Source organism: Tiliqua scincoides, chromosome 9 (assembly GCF_035046505.1).
Source record: "Tiliqua scincoides isolate rTilSci1 chromosome 9, rTilSci1.hap2, whole genome shotgun sequence".
Classification (NCBI taxonomy): domain Eukaryota; kingdom Metazoa; phylum Chordata; class Lepidosauria; order Squamata; family Scincidae; genus Tiliqua; species Tiliqua scincoides.
In genome coordinates this window covers 448,442-467,852 of record NC_089829.1, presented here as the reverse complement: position 1 = coordinate 467,852, position 19,411 = coordinate 448,442, and the positions used below count along the sequence as shown (strand labels likewise).

The 19,411-nt window shown below is 49.0% G+C and overlaps 1 protein-coding gene across 2 annotated transcripts in view; it reads right to left on the bottom strand.

Annotated features, from left to right (window-relative positions):
* CAPZB (capping actin protein of muscle Z-line subunit beta) overlaps positions 1–19,411 on the bottom strand; it is a 63,491-nt gene that overhangs the window by 32,144 nt on the left and 11,936 nt on the right. For both annotated transcript variants that reach the window (XM_066637351.1, XM_066637350.1), the window contains exon 2: positions 6,254–6,343. In XM_066637351.1, the coding sequence (XP_066493448.1) occupies positions 6,254–6,343 (90 nt within the window). The remainder of the gene's footprint in view (positions 1–6,253; positions 6,344–19,411) is intronic.

The window sequence follows — 19,411 nt, the reverse complement described above, 5'->3', positions numbered from 1 at the left end:
ACCCCACTCACTCCTAAGACCTTTCAGGGCTGTGCCCTCTTGTGCAATGCCCACTGAAATGGACAGAAACTGTGCAAAAATAAAGGCACCTACTAGGACAGCTCCATAGCGGCTCCAACCTCACAAGATGCCCTCCCCAGGGAGGCCTGTCTGCTCCCACTGCACATCTTCACACTCCAAGCAAAAAAACATGGCTTCTGAAGGTCACCTTGGGGGCTGGTCAGCTCTGTTATCTGCTCAGCTGATCTTTAAAATTGTGCTGCAATTAGCATATTCCTTTGCTATCTCCTGGTCTACCACTGGCTTGCCTTGCTCGCTTATTAATGCAGTTTTTTTAAATTGCTTTCCTTATTCTGTAAAACTTGGTACAGAATTAATAAGAAAAGTGGGATATGAATTTTTAAAATAAGTTTCAAAATGTGTGGCTCTTCATGCCAAAGAACTTCCCAGTATGCTCTCCCTAGTAGTTAGTAGTTGGCAACCTTCAGTCTCGAAAGACTCTGGTATCGCGCTCTGAAAGGTGGTTCTGGAACAGCGTCTAGCGTGGCTGAAAAGGCCGATTCGGGAGTGACAATCCCTTCCACAATGGGAGCAAGTGCAGTCTGTCCCTGGCCTGTCTCCCTGGCTATGGGCCTTCCTTCTTTGCCTCTTTGCCTCAGACTGTTGGCCAAGTATCTCTTCAAACTGGGAAAGGCCATGCTGCACAGCCTGCCTCCAAGCGGGACGCTCAGAGGCCAGGGTTTCCCACCTGTTGAGGTCCACTCCTAAGGCCTTCAGATCCCTCTTGCAGATGTCCTTGTATCGCAGCTGTGGTCTACCTGTAGGGCGCTTTCCCTGCACGAGTTCTCCATAGATGAGATCCTTTGGAATCCGGCCACCATCCATTCGTACGACATGACCAAGTCAACGCAGGCGTCTGTTTCAGCAGTGCATACATGCTAGGGATTCCAGCTCGTTCCAGGACTGTGTTGTTTGGAACTCTATCCTGCCAGGTGATGCCAAGGATGCGTCGGAGGCAGCACACGTGGAAAGCATTCAGTTTCCTCTCCTGTTGTGAGCGGAGAGTCCATGACTCGCTGCAGTACTCAGGATGCAAGCTCTGTAGACCTGGATCCTGGTATGTTCCATCAGCTTCTTGTTGGACCAGACTCTCTTTGTGAGTCTGGAAAACGTGGTAGCTGCTTTACCGATGCATTTGTTTAGCTCGGTATCGAGAGAAAGAGTGTCGGAGATCGTTGAGCCAAGGTACACAAAGTCATGGACAACCTCCAGTTCATGTGCAGAGATTATAATGCAGGGAGGTGAGTCCACATTTTGAACCATGACCTGTATTTTCTTAAGGCTGATCGTCAGTCCAAAATCTTGGCAGGCCTTGCTAAAACGATCCATGAGCTGCTGGAGATCTTTGGCAGAGTGGGTAGTGACAGCTGCATCGTCGGCAAAGAGGAAGTCACGCAGACATTTCAGCTGGACTTTGGACTTTGCTCTCAGTCTGGAGAGGTTGAAGAGCTTTCCGTCTGATCTGGTCTGGAGATGGATGCCTTCTGTTGCAGTTCCAAAGGCATGCTTCAGCAGGACAGCGAAGAAAATCCCAAACAAGGTTGGCGCAAGAACACAGCCCTGCTTCACTCTGCTTTGGATGTCAAAGGGGTCTGATGTGGAGGCATCGAAGACAACAGTGCCCTTCATGTCCTTGTGGAAAGATCTGATGATGCTGAGGAGCCTGGGTGGACATCCAATCTTGGGGAGAATCTTGAAGATGCCTTCCCTGCTGACCAGGTCAAAAGCCTTCGTGAGATCTATGAAGGCTATAAAGAGTGGCTGTTGTTTTTCCCTGCATTTCTCCTGCAGTTATGGTATAAGGGAGAATACCATATCAGTGATGGACCTGTTGGCTCGGAATCTGCACTGCAATTCTGGATTGACGCTCTCTGCAAATACCTGGAGCCTCTTTAGTGCAACTCGGGCAAACAGCTTTCCTACAACGCTAAGGAGAGAGATGCCGCGGTAGTTGTTGCAGTCACTCCTGTCGCCTTTGTTCTTGTACAGCATGATGATGTTTGCATCCCTCATGTCTTGAGGTACTCCACCTTCTCTCCAGCAGAGACAAAGGATTTCATGCAGCTCAGTGACGATGATCTCTTCGCAGCACTTTAGGACTTCAGCAGGGATGCTGTCTTTTCCAGGTGCCTTGCCAAAGGCAAGGGAGTCCAGGGCCACGTGAAGTTCTTCTAGGGTTGGTTCACTGTCAACCTCCTCCAGCACAGGCAGGCACTCAATGTTGTTCAGCGCTTCTTCGGTGACTACATTTTCTCTGGAATATCGCTCAGAGTACTGCTGCACCCAGCGTTCCATCTGCTGCGCCCGATCCTGGATGACCTCGCCTGCAGCAGACTTCAGAGGGGCAATTTTCTTCTGTGTTGGACCTAGGGCCTGCTTGATACACCCTTGATATCGCACCCTTACCAGCACCCAAGACCTGCCACAGCACTGTCTCTGGAAAAAAAAACCCAACAATGGCAGGATTCAACAGAAACAGATTTTCCTTGTGCAGCTTTTGTTGTTCCTCATGCTTCTGAGGGGGCAGCATAAGCAAAATAATCATGAGTTCTTAGGACGGTCCAAATTACTTCTGATGCAATGATATAACCTAGCGGTTCTCAAACTCACAGGGAGTTTGAGCTCTGCTGTAAGTTCTTGCGGGGGAGGGAAGGAGGCAGCGACACAAACATAAGAACATAAGAACATAAGAACATAAGAACAGCCCCACTGGATCAGGCCATAGGCCCATCTAGTCCAGCTTCCTGTATCTCACAGCGGCCCACCAAATGCCCCAGGGAGCACACCAGATAACAAGAGACCTCATCCTGGAGCTCTCCCCTACATCTGGCATTCTGACTTAACCCATTCCTAAAATCAGGAGGTTGCGCATACACATCATGGCTTGTACCCCATAATGGATTTTTCCTCCAGAAACTCGTCCAATCCCCTTTTAAAGGCGTCTAGGCTAGACGCCAGCACCACATCCTGTGGCAAGGAGTTCCACAGACCGACCACGCGCTGAGTAAAGAAATATTTTCTTTTGTCTGTCCTAACCCGCCCAACACTCAATTTTAGTGGATGTCCCCTGGTTCTGGTATTATGTGAGAGTGTAAAGAGCATCTCCCTATCCACTCTGTCCATCCCCTGCATAATTTTGTATGTCTCAATCATGTCCCCCCTCAAGCGTCTCTTTTCTAGGCTGAAGAGGCCCAAACGCCGTAGCCTTTCCTCATAAGGAAGGTGCTCCAGCCCCGTAATCATCTTAGTTGCTCTCTTTTGCACCTTTTCCATTTCCACTATGTCTTTTTTGAGATGCGGCGACCAGAACTGGACACAATACTCCAGGTGTGGCCTTACCATAGATTTGTACAATGGCATTATAATACTAACCGTTTTGTTCTCAATACCCTTCCTAATGATCCCAAGCATAGAATTGGCCTTCTTCACTGCTGCCGCACATTGGGTCGACACTTTCATCGACCTGTCCACCACCACCCCAAGATCTCTCTCCTGATCTGTCACAGACAGCTCAGAACCCATCAGCCTATATCTAAAGTTTTGATTTTTTGCCCCAATGTGCATGACTTTACACTTACTGACATTGAAGCGCACCTGCCATTTTGCTGCCCAGAATCAGCAAATCACCAGAATCGTGTCACTGTCGAGAGGCACAAGGGCTTGCCTAGACTCACCACAGTCTGCAGCAGACTTCCACGGGTGTGGGGAGCCTTGCGACAGGGCTCCCCAACATGCGGAGACATCAAAATAACTATCATGACCCACTTCCGGTTCTGCAATCGCAAACGAAGTGGGTTGTGATCGTTATCTGCACTGTCTCCACGTTAGGGAGCCTTGCAGAGGTGACTCCCCGCACTCCTAGAAGGCTGGTGCAGGCTGTGTTGAGTTCAGGTAGGCCCCTGAGCCCCTCGACAGCAATGCAATTCTGGGGATCACATCACTGCCTCCCCACTCCCTGTCGCTTAAGAGGGCAGAGGCCAAGGCTCTCTGGCTAGCGCATCACAAAACCCCAGTCTGAGAACCGGTTAGCTTGTATGGTTTCAAAAGGGGACTGCACGCATTTACAGAGGATGGCCTACCAATGGCTATCAGTGACAACGGCTATGAACCACCTCAGGGTTCAGACGCATGCTGGCTGTAGGGGAGCAATGGTGGGAGAGGGTCTGCCATCACTGCCTGCCTGTGGGATTCCACAGAGTATCTGATGGGTCACAGTAGAAACAGGATGCTGGGCTAGAGAGCCCTTTGGCCTAACCCAGCAAGACTTTACCTGCAGTCTTGCAAAACGATTTCCACTGTGGAAATGAGTTCACTCTCCCCCAGTGTGCCGCAGCCCCCATCTCATGTGATGGCTACTCCCCAACAAGGCTTTTTAGCCAAAGGGGAGGGGAAAAAAGGCACCAGGAGATCCAATCGCAGCAGCATGTGACGATGGAATGCTGAGAACTGGTGGTCTCTCACATGCCTATGGATTCCGCACACATACTCTTTAACACGTATGGGGCAGAAGCCTCAAGCCAGCCACGACAGGGCTTCAATTTTACTCTCAGAAAACCTTCCCACTTAGTCAATTATCTCCCTAAAGTGGCACCGCCCACAGAGCCAGAACCATTTGCTTGCGCGCCCTACTCCTAGCACTGTGGCTCAAGCCTCTCTTCCCTGACAAGGCTCCAAGTATCCAATTTAGGAATAATTAGCAATTAGATGCCGAGCACAGCAGCGGGTCCAGGCCAAGGTGGATTAGCGACATCCACGGCCCTCTCCTTGCAGTCAGGCCCATGACTGACAAGGGCTCTAATGAACTCTAATTACAGGCGGAGGAAGCAACAACAGACATGGCAGGAGGGTCGGCTGTGCCGCTCCGCTAATGAACAAGGAAGCGGTCGGGGCTGATGAGGGGCAGTGACCCAGAAGGGCCCCCACCTGCCTCCCTGTCGGGGACTTGCATTCCACGTTCAAGTTGGACATTTTCCCTTCTGTCAGCACCATCACATGGAGCAGGCATGTCTCCTCGCTTGACAGCAGGGCTAAGGACCGAGGGCAAATGCAGCACAATGGCGCTCTCAAGAGAATCAAGTTTCCACTCTGGGGCACAGCCAATGCAGCGCCAGCTGTATGACCTCTTGGGAGAGGCACCTTTCACATTGGGCCCCCTTACCTGGAAGAGGCAGGGATGGAACTGGTGGCTCCAGTGCCTCGTGCCAATAAAAGCTGAGGAGAGGACAGGGATGGAGTCTAAGCCAACAACCTTATAGCAGTGCTCTTCCAGCCAATGGTACTTCACTGCATGGCAGGCAGTCCTTGGTCCCACGGCCACTGGGACTGCAGGATGCTGCTTCTCCTGTCCTGACCTCACCGAAAGGTGCTGTCTATGCAGAAACCCTGGACAGCCGCTGCCAGCCACAGAGGTCTTTCTTCACCCCAACTGGAGATACTGCTGGGTGCTGAAACTGGGACCTTATGCCGGCAGAGCAGAGGCTCTGTCACTCAGCTTTGGTCCTTCATGCAGTCACAGCACTGGTTCAATACTCTATTTTCACCCTGCAAAGACTTCCAAGACATTTTGTACCTGAAGCGGCCATGGACCAATCTTGGGATCCACTGAGGTCTCTGGGACAAGCCACTTCTCAACTTGGAGCTCAGCCCAGAAAGTGCTGGTTAACTTGAGTGAAGCCCACCGGTACAAAAAAAAAAAATCATAGGAGAGGTGTGCCACTACAGTCAGGTCAGGGATGCTAATCCTGCTCTGCGACCAATCAGAGGCCAACAGCCAGGAGCCCTTCTCAGAGCCCGTCAGTGAACACACAGGCATCCCCAGGGGCACAATGAAGTTGCTTCACCGTGCTGTTTTTGCCCCCCCCCCAGGAGAAAAAGGCAGGATAGAAATAAAGTACATAAAATAAATGAAGTCGCAAACCAACACTCACCCACCCTGCTTATAGTACCTGTCTGAGCTCTGCGCTGGAGAGAAACCTGCCCTGCAATTTGGGGTGCTGGGTGCCTGGCTACAATGCTCACCATTCCACTCCGGTCTCCTGGTTTGAAGGAGGCTTGACAAACTGTATGTGCAGTTGCTGACTCACCTCTGGAGGCCCCTGCAGACAAGCTGCTTAGCACAAGCTCAGGCACAGCATCCCGTTCAAGCCAGCAAGTGAGCCCAAGAAAAAGTATGTTTGACATGCCCCACACTCACCAAATCGATCAGGTCGCTGAGGTTTTTCTCAATCTGCTGAGGAGGCAGACGCCTCATCAAATCCAAGGCACAATCAAGCTGCTGGTCACTCTGCAGGGGGAAAAAGAAAACACATAAACACAATTCACTGAGCCACTTGCAAGCAGCACAGAAGATGCAAAGCCTTAGAACTGCCTTCGACCAAGCCTGGCTGACCCAGTAGTCGACCGAGCCCAGGACTGCTTTTAAGCAGACCGGCAGAGTGTCACTGCTCCTGTCCTCAGTTCAGACTGGGTCAGTAGGACCAATCCGAGATCCTGTCTCATGCCTGAAGCCTGGGCCTGAGACCCAAAGGCTCCCCATGGAACCAGCCTCAGCAGCACTCAGAATCTCCCACACCCATGACCCTGCCCCACAAAGTCAGCCACAGGCTAAGAAGGGTGTCATGGGGCAGCGGAGGCCTGCAAGAGTCCAAGTCAGAAGACTGTGCCTTTAAACATCTCTTTGCTCTCCAAGAGGGGGGTCTGCTCTGGGTCAGGAGGTCTTCATTCCTTCTCTGGCCTTTTGCTGAAACAAACCAAGCTCTTCAGGAACCTACGACCCCAGCTTGCCTTGCCACACAGGCACCCACCGGGGGAGACAGATCAGGACATGGAGGGTTCCCCTGTCTGGAAGAGCCTCCAAGTTCCACCACCACCAGCTGATTCAACTGCAGACGCCAGGAACTGGACCTGGGATCTTCCTCCACGTTAAGCAGAAAATTCACACTTGGCAACTGCTACACCTCAATCCCCCTTGTACACCCTTGATGGCAGAGCCAGTTTCTCCTAAACAAGTATTCTGGTAGCAACACTCACTCTCCCATTAGTAAAGCTGAACAGGCAGTCGTGTCATCATACATTTTAAAATGATAAAAACTATTTGCAGTACCCCAAAGTGGTTTCCAGTGACCACTTCAGGGTCACCCCACCTCTCTCGGGCCCACCGTGGAAGCATTTTATAACCAGTCTGTGAGAATATACACAGAAAGTAGAGGACTTCCATTTGAGAAACCATGCATGGAATTAGTGCCCCCTTCCCTTCTATGAGGAAGAGCACAGTGACCCATCAATAGGGTTCTTTTGGCTCATTCCTGGGTAGTGCTGGGCACTCCCAGTGCCTTGCCTGTCATTAATAAGTGGTGTCAGCACTTCCTACTTTGCAGGAGACCAGCATTTTGCCAAGCTACAAACTGAGCCTGGGCACAGACTCTTAGGAATGAATTCCATGGAGGTCACAGCACCCCACTGCACTTGAGACTTCCGACACACAGGCCAATCCAGCAAAGGTCAGTCTTACTGGGGCTCTTTAAGTCCAGGGAAGATGTTCTCTCACATCTTTGCAAATAAGTTACTAGTCCACAAGCACTTTCACTGGGTTTGCCAGCTCAAACATAGTCACTTGCGTTCCCTCCGAGACTTACAGGCTGATACAAGGCTTAAGAGAGTTCATGTAGAATTTCACAGAGGTGTACACTTTTTTCAGTCAATCAAGACTGAATCAAGGACTCACACTTTCCCTCCTTGCTCTGCTTACAGCTTCACTTTTGTCTCCTGTTTTAAGTAAAGTCACTACTTGCTACAGCATCTCCAAGCTATGCTTCAAATCCACAAGCTACGGTTCAAGCTTGCTGTCCAAACCAGAATTTCAAACCACAATCTGAAGTGACCCAAAGCAAGACAGAACTGCAAGCCCAAGTCCAATGTTGTTTGCAGCAAGCTACAGTTTGCACTAAACAAGAATCATGAAAGTGAGTTTTGTGGAAAAAATAGGGGAACAGCTCCTTTCCAATCCCCCGGCTATGAAATCTGGGATGCTCTTAATTGAGAGCAAGTCCAATGATTGCAGGCTATTGCAGGAGTAGCCATTTTCAGTACAGAAGTCTGATTCTTTTGTTCAGCACAAAGGCAGAAATCCATTTCGCTCTCTCATCTTCACCCTTCAGCCCCCAGATGAAAGCACTGTTTAAATTGGCCTCAGAACACGCAACTCGAGCAGCTAGTCCCAGAAAGGAGATCCTTCTGACCACATATTGTCATTGCCTCCTGCCGCTTCTTACGCATCATTTCAAAAGCTGAGCATACAGTTCTGAGGTCAAGGTCTTAACTTCAGGATCGTGGGATCCCTCTAGGAGAGACACTCAGCACATCAGTACCAGCTGGAATGGTTTAAAAGGAGTGGAGGGGGGATGAGACTGAAAAGTTCACTGGCTACTTCCTTAAGCACTTTCCTATATCACTCAGGTTTTGGAAGGAGAGAGACAGAGAACAAGGCACTACGTTAAAGAGTTAAGTTTTGTCACTACAGGGCTGGACCACTTGCAAGTCAGCCTCCAAAACGCAGTTTCCACCCTTCCTACACAGAGTGACCTTTTGACTCCTGGAGTGTCCAGCTTTCAAGGGTCCAGCTTTCAAGGCACTTGCCCGCTGCATGGTCCAGCACGTGAGTTGCCACAGCAGTACCAGAGGGTAAGGAACAAGGGAAAGTGTGTGCATGCGCGCGCATGCACACACACACACGCGCGCGCGCTTTGGCTCATGATTTTCCAAATAAGATGTCTTTTTTCAGAGAATCAGTGAGAAACAGCACAGAAAGCAAACCCTGACATGGAAACTCAAGTTCCTAGTCCTCTTAGCGGTGATGATACGTTCAGCAGCATACAAGCAAAGCCTGAACACTAGTCAGGAGGCCAAAGCGGATTGAAAGGGTTTGGCATCCAGTGCTTCACAGAAAAGGGCTACAAAGTCAGGCGTGCTTAGCTGGTACAAGTTGCTGAATCCAGTTTTTCTTGGCACAAAGTTTTGGAAGATCTCAGCCTTGCAAGCTGAGCGGCCAAAGTCGCTAGCCCTCTTAACTATGCATCTAAACTAGTCATGTGCAGCACACTGAAGGCCTGACAGCAAAACGCACTACACTAACAACTCTCTCTGTTTACAAAAGCTTCCCTGGGCCACCCTTATTTTCTTAGGGCTACATCCTGCAGAGGAAGTGAGTCTTTGCAGACACAACCCTTAGTCTATACACAGAGCACTAATCAGGTCCTTTCCACGGGGCGGCAGTGGCATGGCCACACTGGTGAAGCCAGCTCACTTGGTCATATGTCCAACATCCTCCCATCACTGGAGCAGTTCCTTGTGCCCCAAAGGAAGGGGCAAGTGAAAGAAAACACAACTCTTAGCACAAATGAAAGGCAGTCACTAAGTCATGCATACCAACCCCAGTGTGAGCTGCTGGGCAAGCCAAGATCTTTAAGGCTCTGGGACTTGAAGCACATGTGGCAATTTTCAATTACTCGCATCTTCACTCCAGGAGAGGACTTCTACGAAGGAGCGCAGAGCACAGGAGAAGTTCTAAATGAACTTTTTATTACAATTCCAATCTCTCTAGGATGGAAAGATCAGAGGAGCGCAGGAGTCGTTGACTGCCTTCGCCAAGGCAAAGCCCCTTAAATAAGTCTCCTGCAAAGACGCTTTTGGTTCAGTCTTCACTTCGGCCTCCACTCTGTTAAGGTACAGCAATCCTGGTGACCCCCCTCACAGTCATTTCCCTTCTGCTTCATGCCCCTTGTAAGCCCATTTCTTTTGTTGAACAGTGACATATTATTATTGTTGTAAATTGGGTTAGCCACGTTAAGTTTGCCCCTGTGAATTTTGAAAAAGGGTGGGAAGAAGATCAAGACCATTGATGCTCTTCAAAGCAAAAGGAGCAATTTTATGACTGAAGAGAAGAGTCTGTTTGCCACAGAAGACTGAAAGCTTCAGAGTGCAGAATGGAAAGAATGCAAAAAGGTCTCTGATTTGTAGCTGAAGAGGGTCATGGAGGACGGAAACTCTCCGGTGCTGATGAGCTGGCTGCCAGGCTAGGTTAAGAGTGCTTGAAATTCTCAAGAGGAAAAGTTATCCCCACTCTAGGAAAGAAATAGAAAAAAAAAAACAGAACCCTCTGGGGCACCGAGGCAGCTTCACTGAACACGATCCTCACTTGCGGGGGAGGGGGGGTGCAGACCTGAGCAGCCAGGAGACCAGGACACAGAAAGCTGCCATCAGCCATCCCTGACTGGCTACGGTTCTCCAGGGTTTCACACACAGGACATTTCTGTATCCTATCTGGAGATGACAGACTCACGCTGGCACTTTCAATATGCACAGTGCTCTCTCCTGGCAGTGCAGAAATATGGCACTGCTTCCTAAATAACCTGTGACAGGGCTGCTTGCTGGATCGGATCAAAGTGGGTCCATCTAACTCAGCAACCTGCTTCCAATAGTCACTAACTAGACATGTCTGGGGGAGCCCAGAGGCAGAACACTGGAGGCAAGAGACCTGGCCTGCCAGAATCCGATACTCAGAGATACACTACTCCGGAACATGAAGGTTCAGTTTATAATTATGAACTTTTGTACACCATTTTCCAACAAAAGTAGCTCACAAAGCAGTTTCCATAGCTGACTAAATGGTTTTCTGTCCCCATGGGGTTCACAATCTTTTAAAAAGTGCAAGTGACACCAACAATAGCCACTGGAAAAGACACCATGCTAGGGTGAAGAGGGTCACCTGTTCTCCCCCTGCTAAACATAGGACACCACAACTTTCTTGGTGAACAACTCTTGACAGACACAGCTGCCATGAACCTGTCTAGTCTTCCTATCTATAAAGCCACCAACACAAGCAGACAGCATCACATCCCATAGTTAAATCTTGTGCTGCACCAAGGAGAATTGTCTTCATCAGTTCTCACTCCCAAGTTTTGGCACTATGAACAGGGAGGGGAAATCACTGCCTGATTTCATGGCAATGGACTCAGAATTCCAACCATCTGAAGTCCCTCCTAGGACCACTGGCCCATCGAGCCTTTTCCACTTGGACTGGCAGCCCCAGCACTGTCTGCTCTGACTGGCAGCAACTCTTCAAACCAGAGATTTCCATCCTAACATCTCATCCTTGCAATTTTTGGAGCACAAATACCTGGTACTCAGTTAACTTGGAAATATCTTTTTTTGGGGGGGAGAGTCCACTAGTTAATCTGGGATAGATTCTGTGATGTTTACAAACAAATCAAGAAAATTGAATTGTGTTTGACAGTAAGAGTCACAATGTATCACAACGCACACTTTGCTTTGAGAAAACATGTGGTGGTACACAAATACACACATGCCTGCGATCGTGTTTTGTGGTGTATGTTTACACTCTATATGCACATTCCTATGTATGCCTACTCAGAAATAAGTCCTACTGATATCAGTGGGGCTTACTCCCTGGTAAATGTGCAGACAGGTCTAAAAATCAGAGCCCCACTCCTAGTCTGACACCCAGCACTTTAAGCCACCCATTTGCAGTATCTGAAACAAGGGTAATCCAAAAAGACACATTTAACACAATCCAAGACACTCAATGCAGCAAGGTTGACTTTTGAGCATGTACAGGACTGCACTGCCAGAACACTTTTCCTGCACAAAGAGATGACACAGCCAGGGTGGGATCACCAGCTAAAGTGGTGGAATGAAACTTGGCCAGGGCAGGAAGTTATCTGCAGAGGAAATCCAGTTCATTTCTGGGCTCAAACACTGTGTCCCAGATGCTTCTTTCATGCTACCTGTTCCATGCGCAGGGCCAGCTAGGCAGGCGGAGATCAGGGATCTCAATGCGTGGATGAGACGGTGGTGTAGGGAGGAGGGGTTTAGATTCGTTAGGCACTGGGGAATGTTTTGGGACAAGCGGGGCCTATACAAGAAGGACGGGCTTCACTTGAACCAGAATGGAACCAGACTGCTGGTGCATAACATTAAAAAGGTGGCAGAGCAGCTTTTAAACTGATCCCTGGGGGAAGGCCGACAGGAGCCGAGGGGCATCCGATTCGGGACTCCTCATCCCTATGGGACGAGAATGGGGAGGTTAGAGAACAACAAGGCAAAGACAGAGTAGGAGAAGAAATTGGGAAAGGTAGCGTGATGGGATGTGATAGACGGTTTGGCACAATGAGAGGATGCGGGGACAAAGGAGCGAATAAGCAGCCCGTCCTGGGGCATTCCATGTACAAATGCTTTTATGCAAATGCCCAAAGTCTCCGAGCAAAGATGGGAGAACTGGAATGTCTGGTGACCAGGGTAAACATTGACATAGTGGGCATAATGGAAACGGAAACACATAGTGGTGGAATGTGGAAAATCAGTGGGATACCGCAATCCCGGGCTATAAACTCTACAGGAGGGTCGGGGAGGGGTGTGTTGGAGGTGGGGTGGCCATTTATGTTAAGGAAGGGATAGAATCCAGCAAAGTGGAGATTGAAGGTGGGTCTGACTCCATAGAATCTCTATGGGTTAAATTACCAGGCCTGAGGAGCGATGGGGCATACTGGGGGCACACTATCGTCCTCCAGACCAGAAACCAGAAGGGGACCTTGAAATGAGGAAACAGATCAGGGAGGTGACAAGGAGGGACAGAGTTGTAATCATGGGGGACTTCAATTATCCTGATATAGACTGGGTCAATTTGTGTTCTGGTCACAAAAAGGAGACCGGATTCCTTGACATGCTAAATGACTGTGCCTTAGAGAAGCTAGTCATGGAGCCCACCAGAGGACAGGTGACTCTGGATTAATATTGTGCAGTACTCAGGACCTGGTTAGAGATGTCAATGTTACTGAGCTGTTGCGGAACAGTGATCATGCTGTCATCCATTTCGACATGCACGTCGGGGGAAGAATAACAGGCAAATCTCTCACAAAAACCCTTGACTTCCGATGAGCGGAATTCCCTCAAATGAGGAGGCTGGTTAGAAGGAGGTTGAAAGGGAAGGTAAAAAGAGTCCAATCTCTCCAGAGTGCATGGAGGCTGCTTAAAACAACAGTAATAGAGGCCCAGCAGAAGTGTATACCTCAAAGGAAGAAGGGCTCCACTAAGTCCAGGAGGGTGCCCACATGGCTAACCAGCCAAGTTAGATCCCGTAACGGGCAAGGAAACTTCCTTCCATAAATGGAAGTCTTGCCCTAATGAAGAGAATAAAAAGGAACATAAACTGTGGCAAAAGAAATGTAAGAAGGTGATAGGGGAGGCCAAGCGAGACTATGAGGAAAGCATGGCCAGCAACATTAGGGGGAATAATAAAAGCTTCTCCAAATATGTTAGAAGCAGGAAACCTGCCAGAGAAGTGGTTGGCCCTCTGGATGGTGAGGGAGGGAAAGGGGAGATAAAAGGAGACTTAGAGATGGCAGAGAAATTAAATGAGTTCTTTGCATCTGTCTTCATGGCCGAAGACCTCGGGCAAATACCGCTGCCTGAACGGCCCCTCCTGACCAAGGAATTATGTCAGACAGAGGTTGAAATACCAGGTAAGATGGCGGAATGCCTCATCAAAGATAGAATCTCAAAACACATAGACGAACAGGTCTTGCTGAGGGAGAATCAGCATGGCTTCTGTAAGGGTAAGTCTTGCCTCACAAACTTTTTAGAATTCTTTGAAAAGGTCAACAGGCATGTGGATGTGAAAGAACCCATGGACATTATATATCTGGACTTTCAGAAGGCGTTCAACACGGTCCCTCACCAAAGGCTACTGAAAAAACTCCAGTCAGGGAATTAGAGGACAGGTCCTCTCATGGACTGAGACCTGGTTGAAGTGCAGGAAGCAGAGAGTGGGTGTAAATGGGCAATTTTCACACTGGAGAGAGGTGAAAAGCGGTGTGCCCCAAGGATCTGTCCTGGGACCGGTGCTCTTCAACCTTTTCATAAATGACCTGGAGACAGGGTTGTGCAGTGAGGTGGCTAAGTTTGCAGACAACACCAAACTTTTCCAAGTGGTGAAGACCAGAAGTGATTGTGAGGAGCGCCAGAAGGATCTCTCCAAACTGGTAGAATGGGCAGCAAAATGGAAATGCGTTTCAATGTCAGTAAGTGCAAAGTCATGCACATTGGGGCAAAAAAATCAAAACTTCACATATAGGCTAATGGGTTCTGAGTTGTCTGTGATAGATCAGGAGAGAGATCTCGGAGTGGTGGTGGACAGCTCGATGAAAGTGTCGACCCAATGTGTGGCGGCAGTAAAGAAGGCCAATTCTGCTGGGGATCATTAGAAAAGATATTGAGAACAAAACAGCTAATGCCATTGTACAAATCGATGGTAAGGCCACACCTAGAGTACTGTGTCCAGTTTTGGTCACGACATCTCAAAAAGGACATAGTGGAAATGGAAAAGGTGCAAAAGAGAGCGACTAAGATGATTACGGGGCTGGGGCACCTTCCTTATGAGGAAAGGCTACTGCGTTTGGGCCTCTTCAGCCTAGAAAAGAGACGCCTGAGGGGGAACATGATTGAGACATACAAAATTATCCAAGGGAAGGATAAAGTGGATAGGAAGATGCTCACATAACACCAGAACAAGGGGACATCAACTAAAATTGAGTGTTGGGAGGGTAAAACAGACAAAAGAAAATATTTCTTTACTCAGCGTGTGGTTGGTCTGTGGAACTCCTTGCCGCAGGATGTGGTGAAGGCATCTGGCCTGGATGCCTTTAAAAGGGGATTGGACAAGTTTCTGGAGGAAAATCCATTATGAGTTACAAGCCATGATGTGTATGTGGTATGTGCAACCTCCTGATTTTAGAAATGGGCTATGTCAGAATGCCAATGCAAGCGAGGGCACCAGGATGCAGGTCTCTTGTTATCTGGTGTGCTCCCTGGGGCATTTGGTGGGCCGCTGTGAGATACGGGAAGCTGGACTAGATGGGCCTATGGCCTGATCCAGTGGGGCTGTTCTTATGTTCTTTGCTCTGAGAAAGGAAACAGTTCAGAGCAACTCATTTTTTTAGTTAAGGATGTAATGCACCTCTGGTGACAATGTCCTCAAAAGACAAAAGGTGAGACACACTAACCTTAGAGTTTTCAGGGGGGAGGATGGGACACCAGTGCTTCTTGAGCAATCACTTAGGAAAGAAAAAGTTACACCAGGAAACAGTCAGCCCCTTAGGGTCAAAACGCACTCCTCCTTTCTCCTTGGGTGAGCCCCTGCTTTGGAGGCAGTGTCCCCAGTTCAAACTCTGGCATCTCCACAGAGAGTTGGAGAGGATGACTACAAAATTGTGGAGAGCCATTGCACGTCAGCACAGGCACTTATGGACCATGGCGGACCAGCAGCTGCCCCAGAATAAGACATCTGTAACTTACTGTGTTTCCATTTTGCACAGACACTGAGCTAATCAGTGGGGGGGGGGGGAATTCCCAGAAAGCATCAGCAACTTTCAAAAAGCAGATTAGTTGTGCCCCCCCAACAGTTCTGCCCTTTGAACATATAGGAGGTGCTGTGCCAAGGGAAGGGGGGAGAGGAGAGAGAAAGAAAGGAAAAGAGGAAGAGTACAGCGACCTAGAATTTGAATAATTTTTTTAAATGTAGAAAAAAATCTGGTTCCTTCATCAAATAGAGGGCCTCAGCATGCGCTCTGCTTCGAACCACCAAAGGAGAGGAAGCCAGAATGCCCTGCTTTGAATACGCGAGGAAGAACTGCAGGCAGTTTATCGCAACAACATTTTGCAGGAGTCAGAATCGGTTTTGCTGCCAATGTGGGAGGGAGGAAGGAAGGAAGGAACTAGCAGCAACAGCATGCACACCAACGGGGGGGCTGGGTGCAGGCTGAAGGCCGAGTGAAGAGTGGGAACAGCACAACATTCAGTTTCTGGAGAATCTCGTGTAATTTCTAAAAGTCAGTTTGGGCTCATTATGGTGGCAAAGTAAGGTTGTTTTCAGCGTGTAGATAATCCTCACTGAATTCACAGAAGCCAGAAAGCTACTGAACAAGATCCTGAGCAGCCGAAGTCCCAGGGACCCCCAGGGTTCTGCAGACCCCCCATCCATGACTAGCAAATTATGCAGAAACAAACAAAATCACAATTTCAAAGCAACAGGAAAGCCAGACACATGAGCACAAAGGATGTGCATAGGTGACAGATGCAGTTGCCATCCCAAGTCAGACCACAGGTCCACCCAGCTTTGTCGACTGACTGGCAGCTTCTCTCCAGGGCTTCGAGATCTTTCCCAGTCCAGCCAGGGGACCTGAGGGTCTGAACTTGGGACCTTCTGCAGGTAAAACAGGCGCCTTATAATTGCACTGACCCATCCCCTAAGTTCTGGGCCAGACACTGTTGTGAAGGCCAGAGGCTGTGCTCGGTTTGATGTTTATCACAGATGCGATTCTGGTTCACTTGTACCTCTAAGCAGGCAGGAAACACCACACCTGGGAATGTACAAATCAGGCCAGAGCATCAGTATTGTTGTGGGGCACATACTATACAAGAAAATATCGGGGGGGGGGGCCACAACTGCTGCCAAGGCCTGAGTCAGCCACAAAGGCAGTCCATTTCCTCCTAAGGGAAAACTCTCTACACCGAGCCAGCAGCCCACCCACAGATCTTTGCCTCCCCATTTCAAAAGAGCTGCTCTGCAGAGCAACATGGAGACTGTGATCTGTAGCTGCACTGAAGGGGAGGGAATCTCTCACCAATTTCTTGATTCATGACATAGAAAGTCAGCATTCCCTCCAGCTTCTTACAGTTTACAATTCCTGCAGGCCCTCAAGTCTTGGAGAGACTCCCGTAAAGGAACCTGTGGTGGCCCAGGGAAGCTGGCCAATGTCAGTCAGTCTGGCCTGCTGTAGCAGCTCACTCTTCCCCTCCCTTGCCCCCATGCTATTCAAAAGTGGAAGCAGCTCCTTCATCAGAGTTCACCCACCAGAATGGATGTGAAGTTAATACTGTAAACACAAGTGCCCTTGTAAGTTCGTTTTCCAAATGCTGAGTCCTACCAAGAGCAGCAGTAATTACTGTCAGACAGCAATTGCCAGGAGAAATCCTCCGTCACACCTGAAATGTACACACAGAACCAGATTCTTCACTCTCATTTCAATATTAGCCCTAGACTTCCTGTTGGTGATTTGTGTGGTCCCACACCTACCTGGACAGCAGGTTCCAGAGGCTCTGCTAGGCCCTTTTTGCTCAATTCCATGGCCCTTGTGCTAGAGTAGGGGTGTCAAGTATAAGATCCGTGGGCCAGATGCAGCCCACACAAGCTCTTTCTGCATCCCTCAGGCTCTCCCAGCACCACAATCAGCTGCTAAGCTGTGCTGAGGTGTCACTGCTAAAGGACAATGCATGAGATAATTGGGCTCTCCCATCTCTTGAAAATACAATCAAGATTTGCTCATTTTCTCTTCTAGCATTTGCAGTTGAGTTCCTAAGTGAGAAAAAGTGCTCATTTCTGGTCACAGCCTGCTTAACAACACCACTTCCTGCTCAATTACCTCACTTCCAGCCCTCAGCAGGCATCATGAATGCTATTCAGTCAACTGTATGAAGTAAGTTTGACACCGCTGCACTAGACCCGGGCTCCATTTTGGGCTCCATTTTGCCCCCAGTGCTACTTAAAATCTGTGTGAAACCTCTGGGGACGGGGGGGGGGGGGGAGAGACCACCTGAGGATTTGGAACAAGGCATTATCATTGTGCTAATAACTTCCCAGCTCCACTCTTCTCCTTCCACTAAGCCAAATGGGACAGTCAAAATAAAGTGACAAAATGACTGCAAGCCATTTCTTGCATACTGGACATGTCAATGGAAAAATATCACCTGACAAAAAAAGGAAATAGGCCAGACTGGCAACAAAATGAGCAGAGACGTTCCCGGATGAGGCTCTCATCCTAGGAATCCAGTCTAAGAGCACAGGGCAAGCATACGGTTTTTGCCACACATAGCAGCAAAATAGTCTTTGGGTTTGTTTGGGATGTACTGCAAAACAGTCTGCAAATACTAGCAAAACTGACTCCTTAACACAGCAGTTCTGACTCCAAGGGAGTTTGAACCCCGCAGTAAGTCCTTGCGGGGGCAGAGGGAGGCAGGATCGAGTCACTAAGGGGGCTGCAGGGGCTTGGCTGGACTTACCAGAGCCTCCTGCAGCTCCCTGGAGATGCGGGGAGCCCTGCGTGAGTGACTGCAGAGCTCCCCAGGTCTTCAAAGTGAAAGCGCAGCAAAGGTTTTCAGTTTTGTGAAGGTGGAGCGCGATCGTTCCGCTTTCACTTCTGAAGACCTAGGGAGCCCTGCAGATGCTCACGCAGGGCTACCAGCACACCCAGGAGGCTGAAGAAGGTTCTGGTAAGTCCTGGGGATCGCATCGCTGCCTCCTCGGGGGGGGGGGGCAGAGGCCAGGGCCTTCAGGCTGGGGCGTTGCAATGCCCCAGTTTGAAAAGCTATGCCTTAATTTAAAAAGAGGGGGGACAGAAGCACCTTTCTTCTCCTCCAGCCCCCTCCCACCTGGCTTTTTACATATCTACACATGGGGCACAGTTATGATCTTCCCCTGGTGTGCAAACAAGCAAAAGAAAATGCAGGGGGAGGGGAAGGAAAAAGAAAGTGAGCATGAAACAGTAGGGGTCACCTGGGCAGCTGCCAAGGAGCTTTTATCATAAAATCCTTCCTTGCCCCACCCTCCCAAGCAAACAGAAGGTTCTTGGCTCATGTGAAATAGAAACATTACAACCAGAGCCCAAGGTCATAATTCTGCACTCAGGAGGACTGCCTGGAACTGACAGCAATGTCACTGTGGCACTGGGTAAGAGCCTCTTCCTTTTCTTAAGAGTGCTCAGTTGCCACTTTGTTTTTTACCTGCCCTATTACCTTTTGCATTGCTAATTGTCTATAATACAGGACCCACTGACAGTTTTTTGGTGGGTCATCAAAGGGTGATGGAAAGATCAGATAACTAATTGCCTCAAGGTTATTCAAAAATCAGATACTGTAGCTGCGGATTACCCTACAAAGAGCTCAGTTCCTGCAGTGAGCAAGATAGCTGCTAACTGCCTTGCAAGGAGCTGAGCCTGCAGTTTGTAAGCATGTGTAAATATAGGGAGATAAATGTTTGAGGGTCTTTTATTCTGATTACAGTATTACAGGTCCAACCTTGTTATACACAGATTTTTTATACATGGATTTGACTCAACATGAAGGACCACTGCAAAATGAGAAGGAATGAGCTGACCCCTGGAAAAGGGGAAAAATGCACCCCTTACTTCTCTTACTGTTGTCTTTTTATCTCAACAGGATGAGAAGGGCCCTTCTGTGATTTTTATCTCAACAGGATGAGAAGGGCCCTTTAAATTAAAGGAAA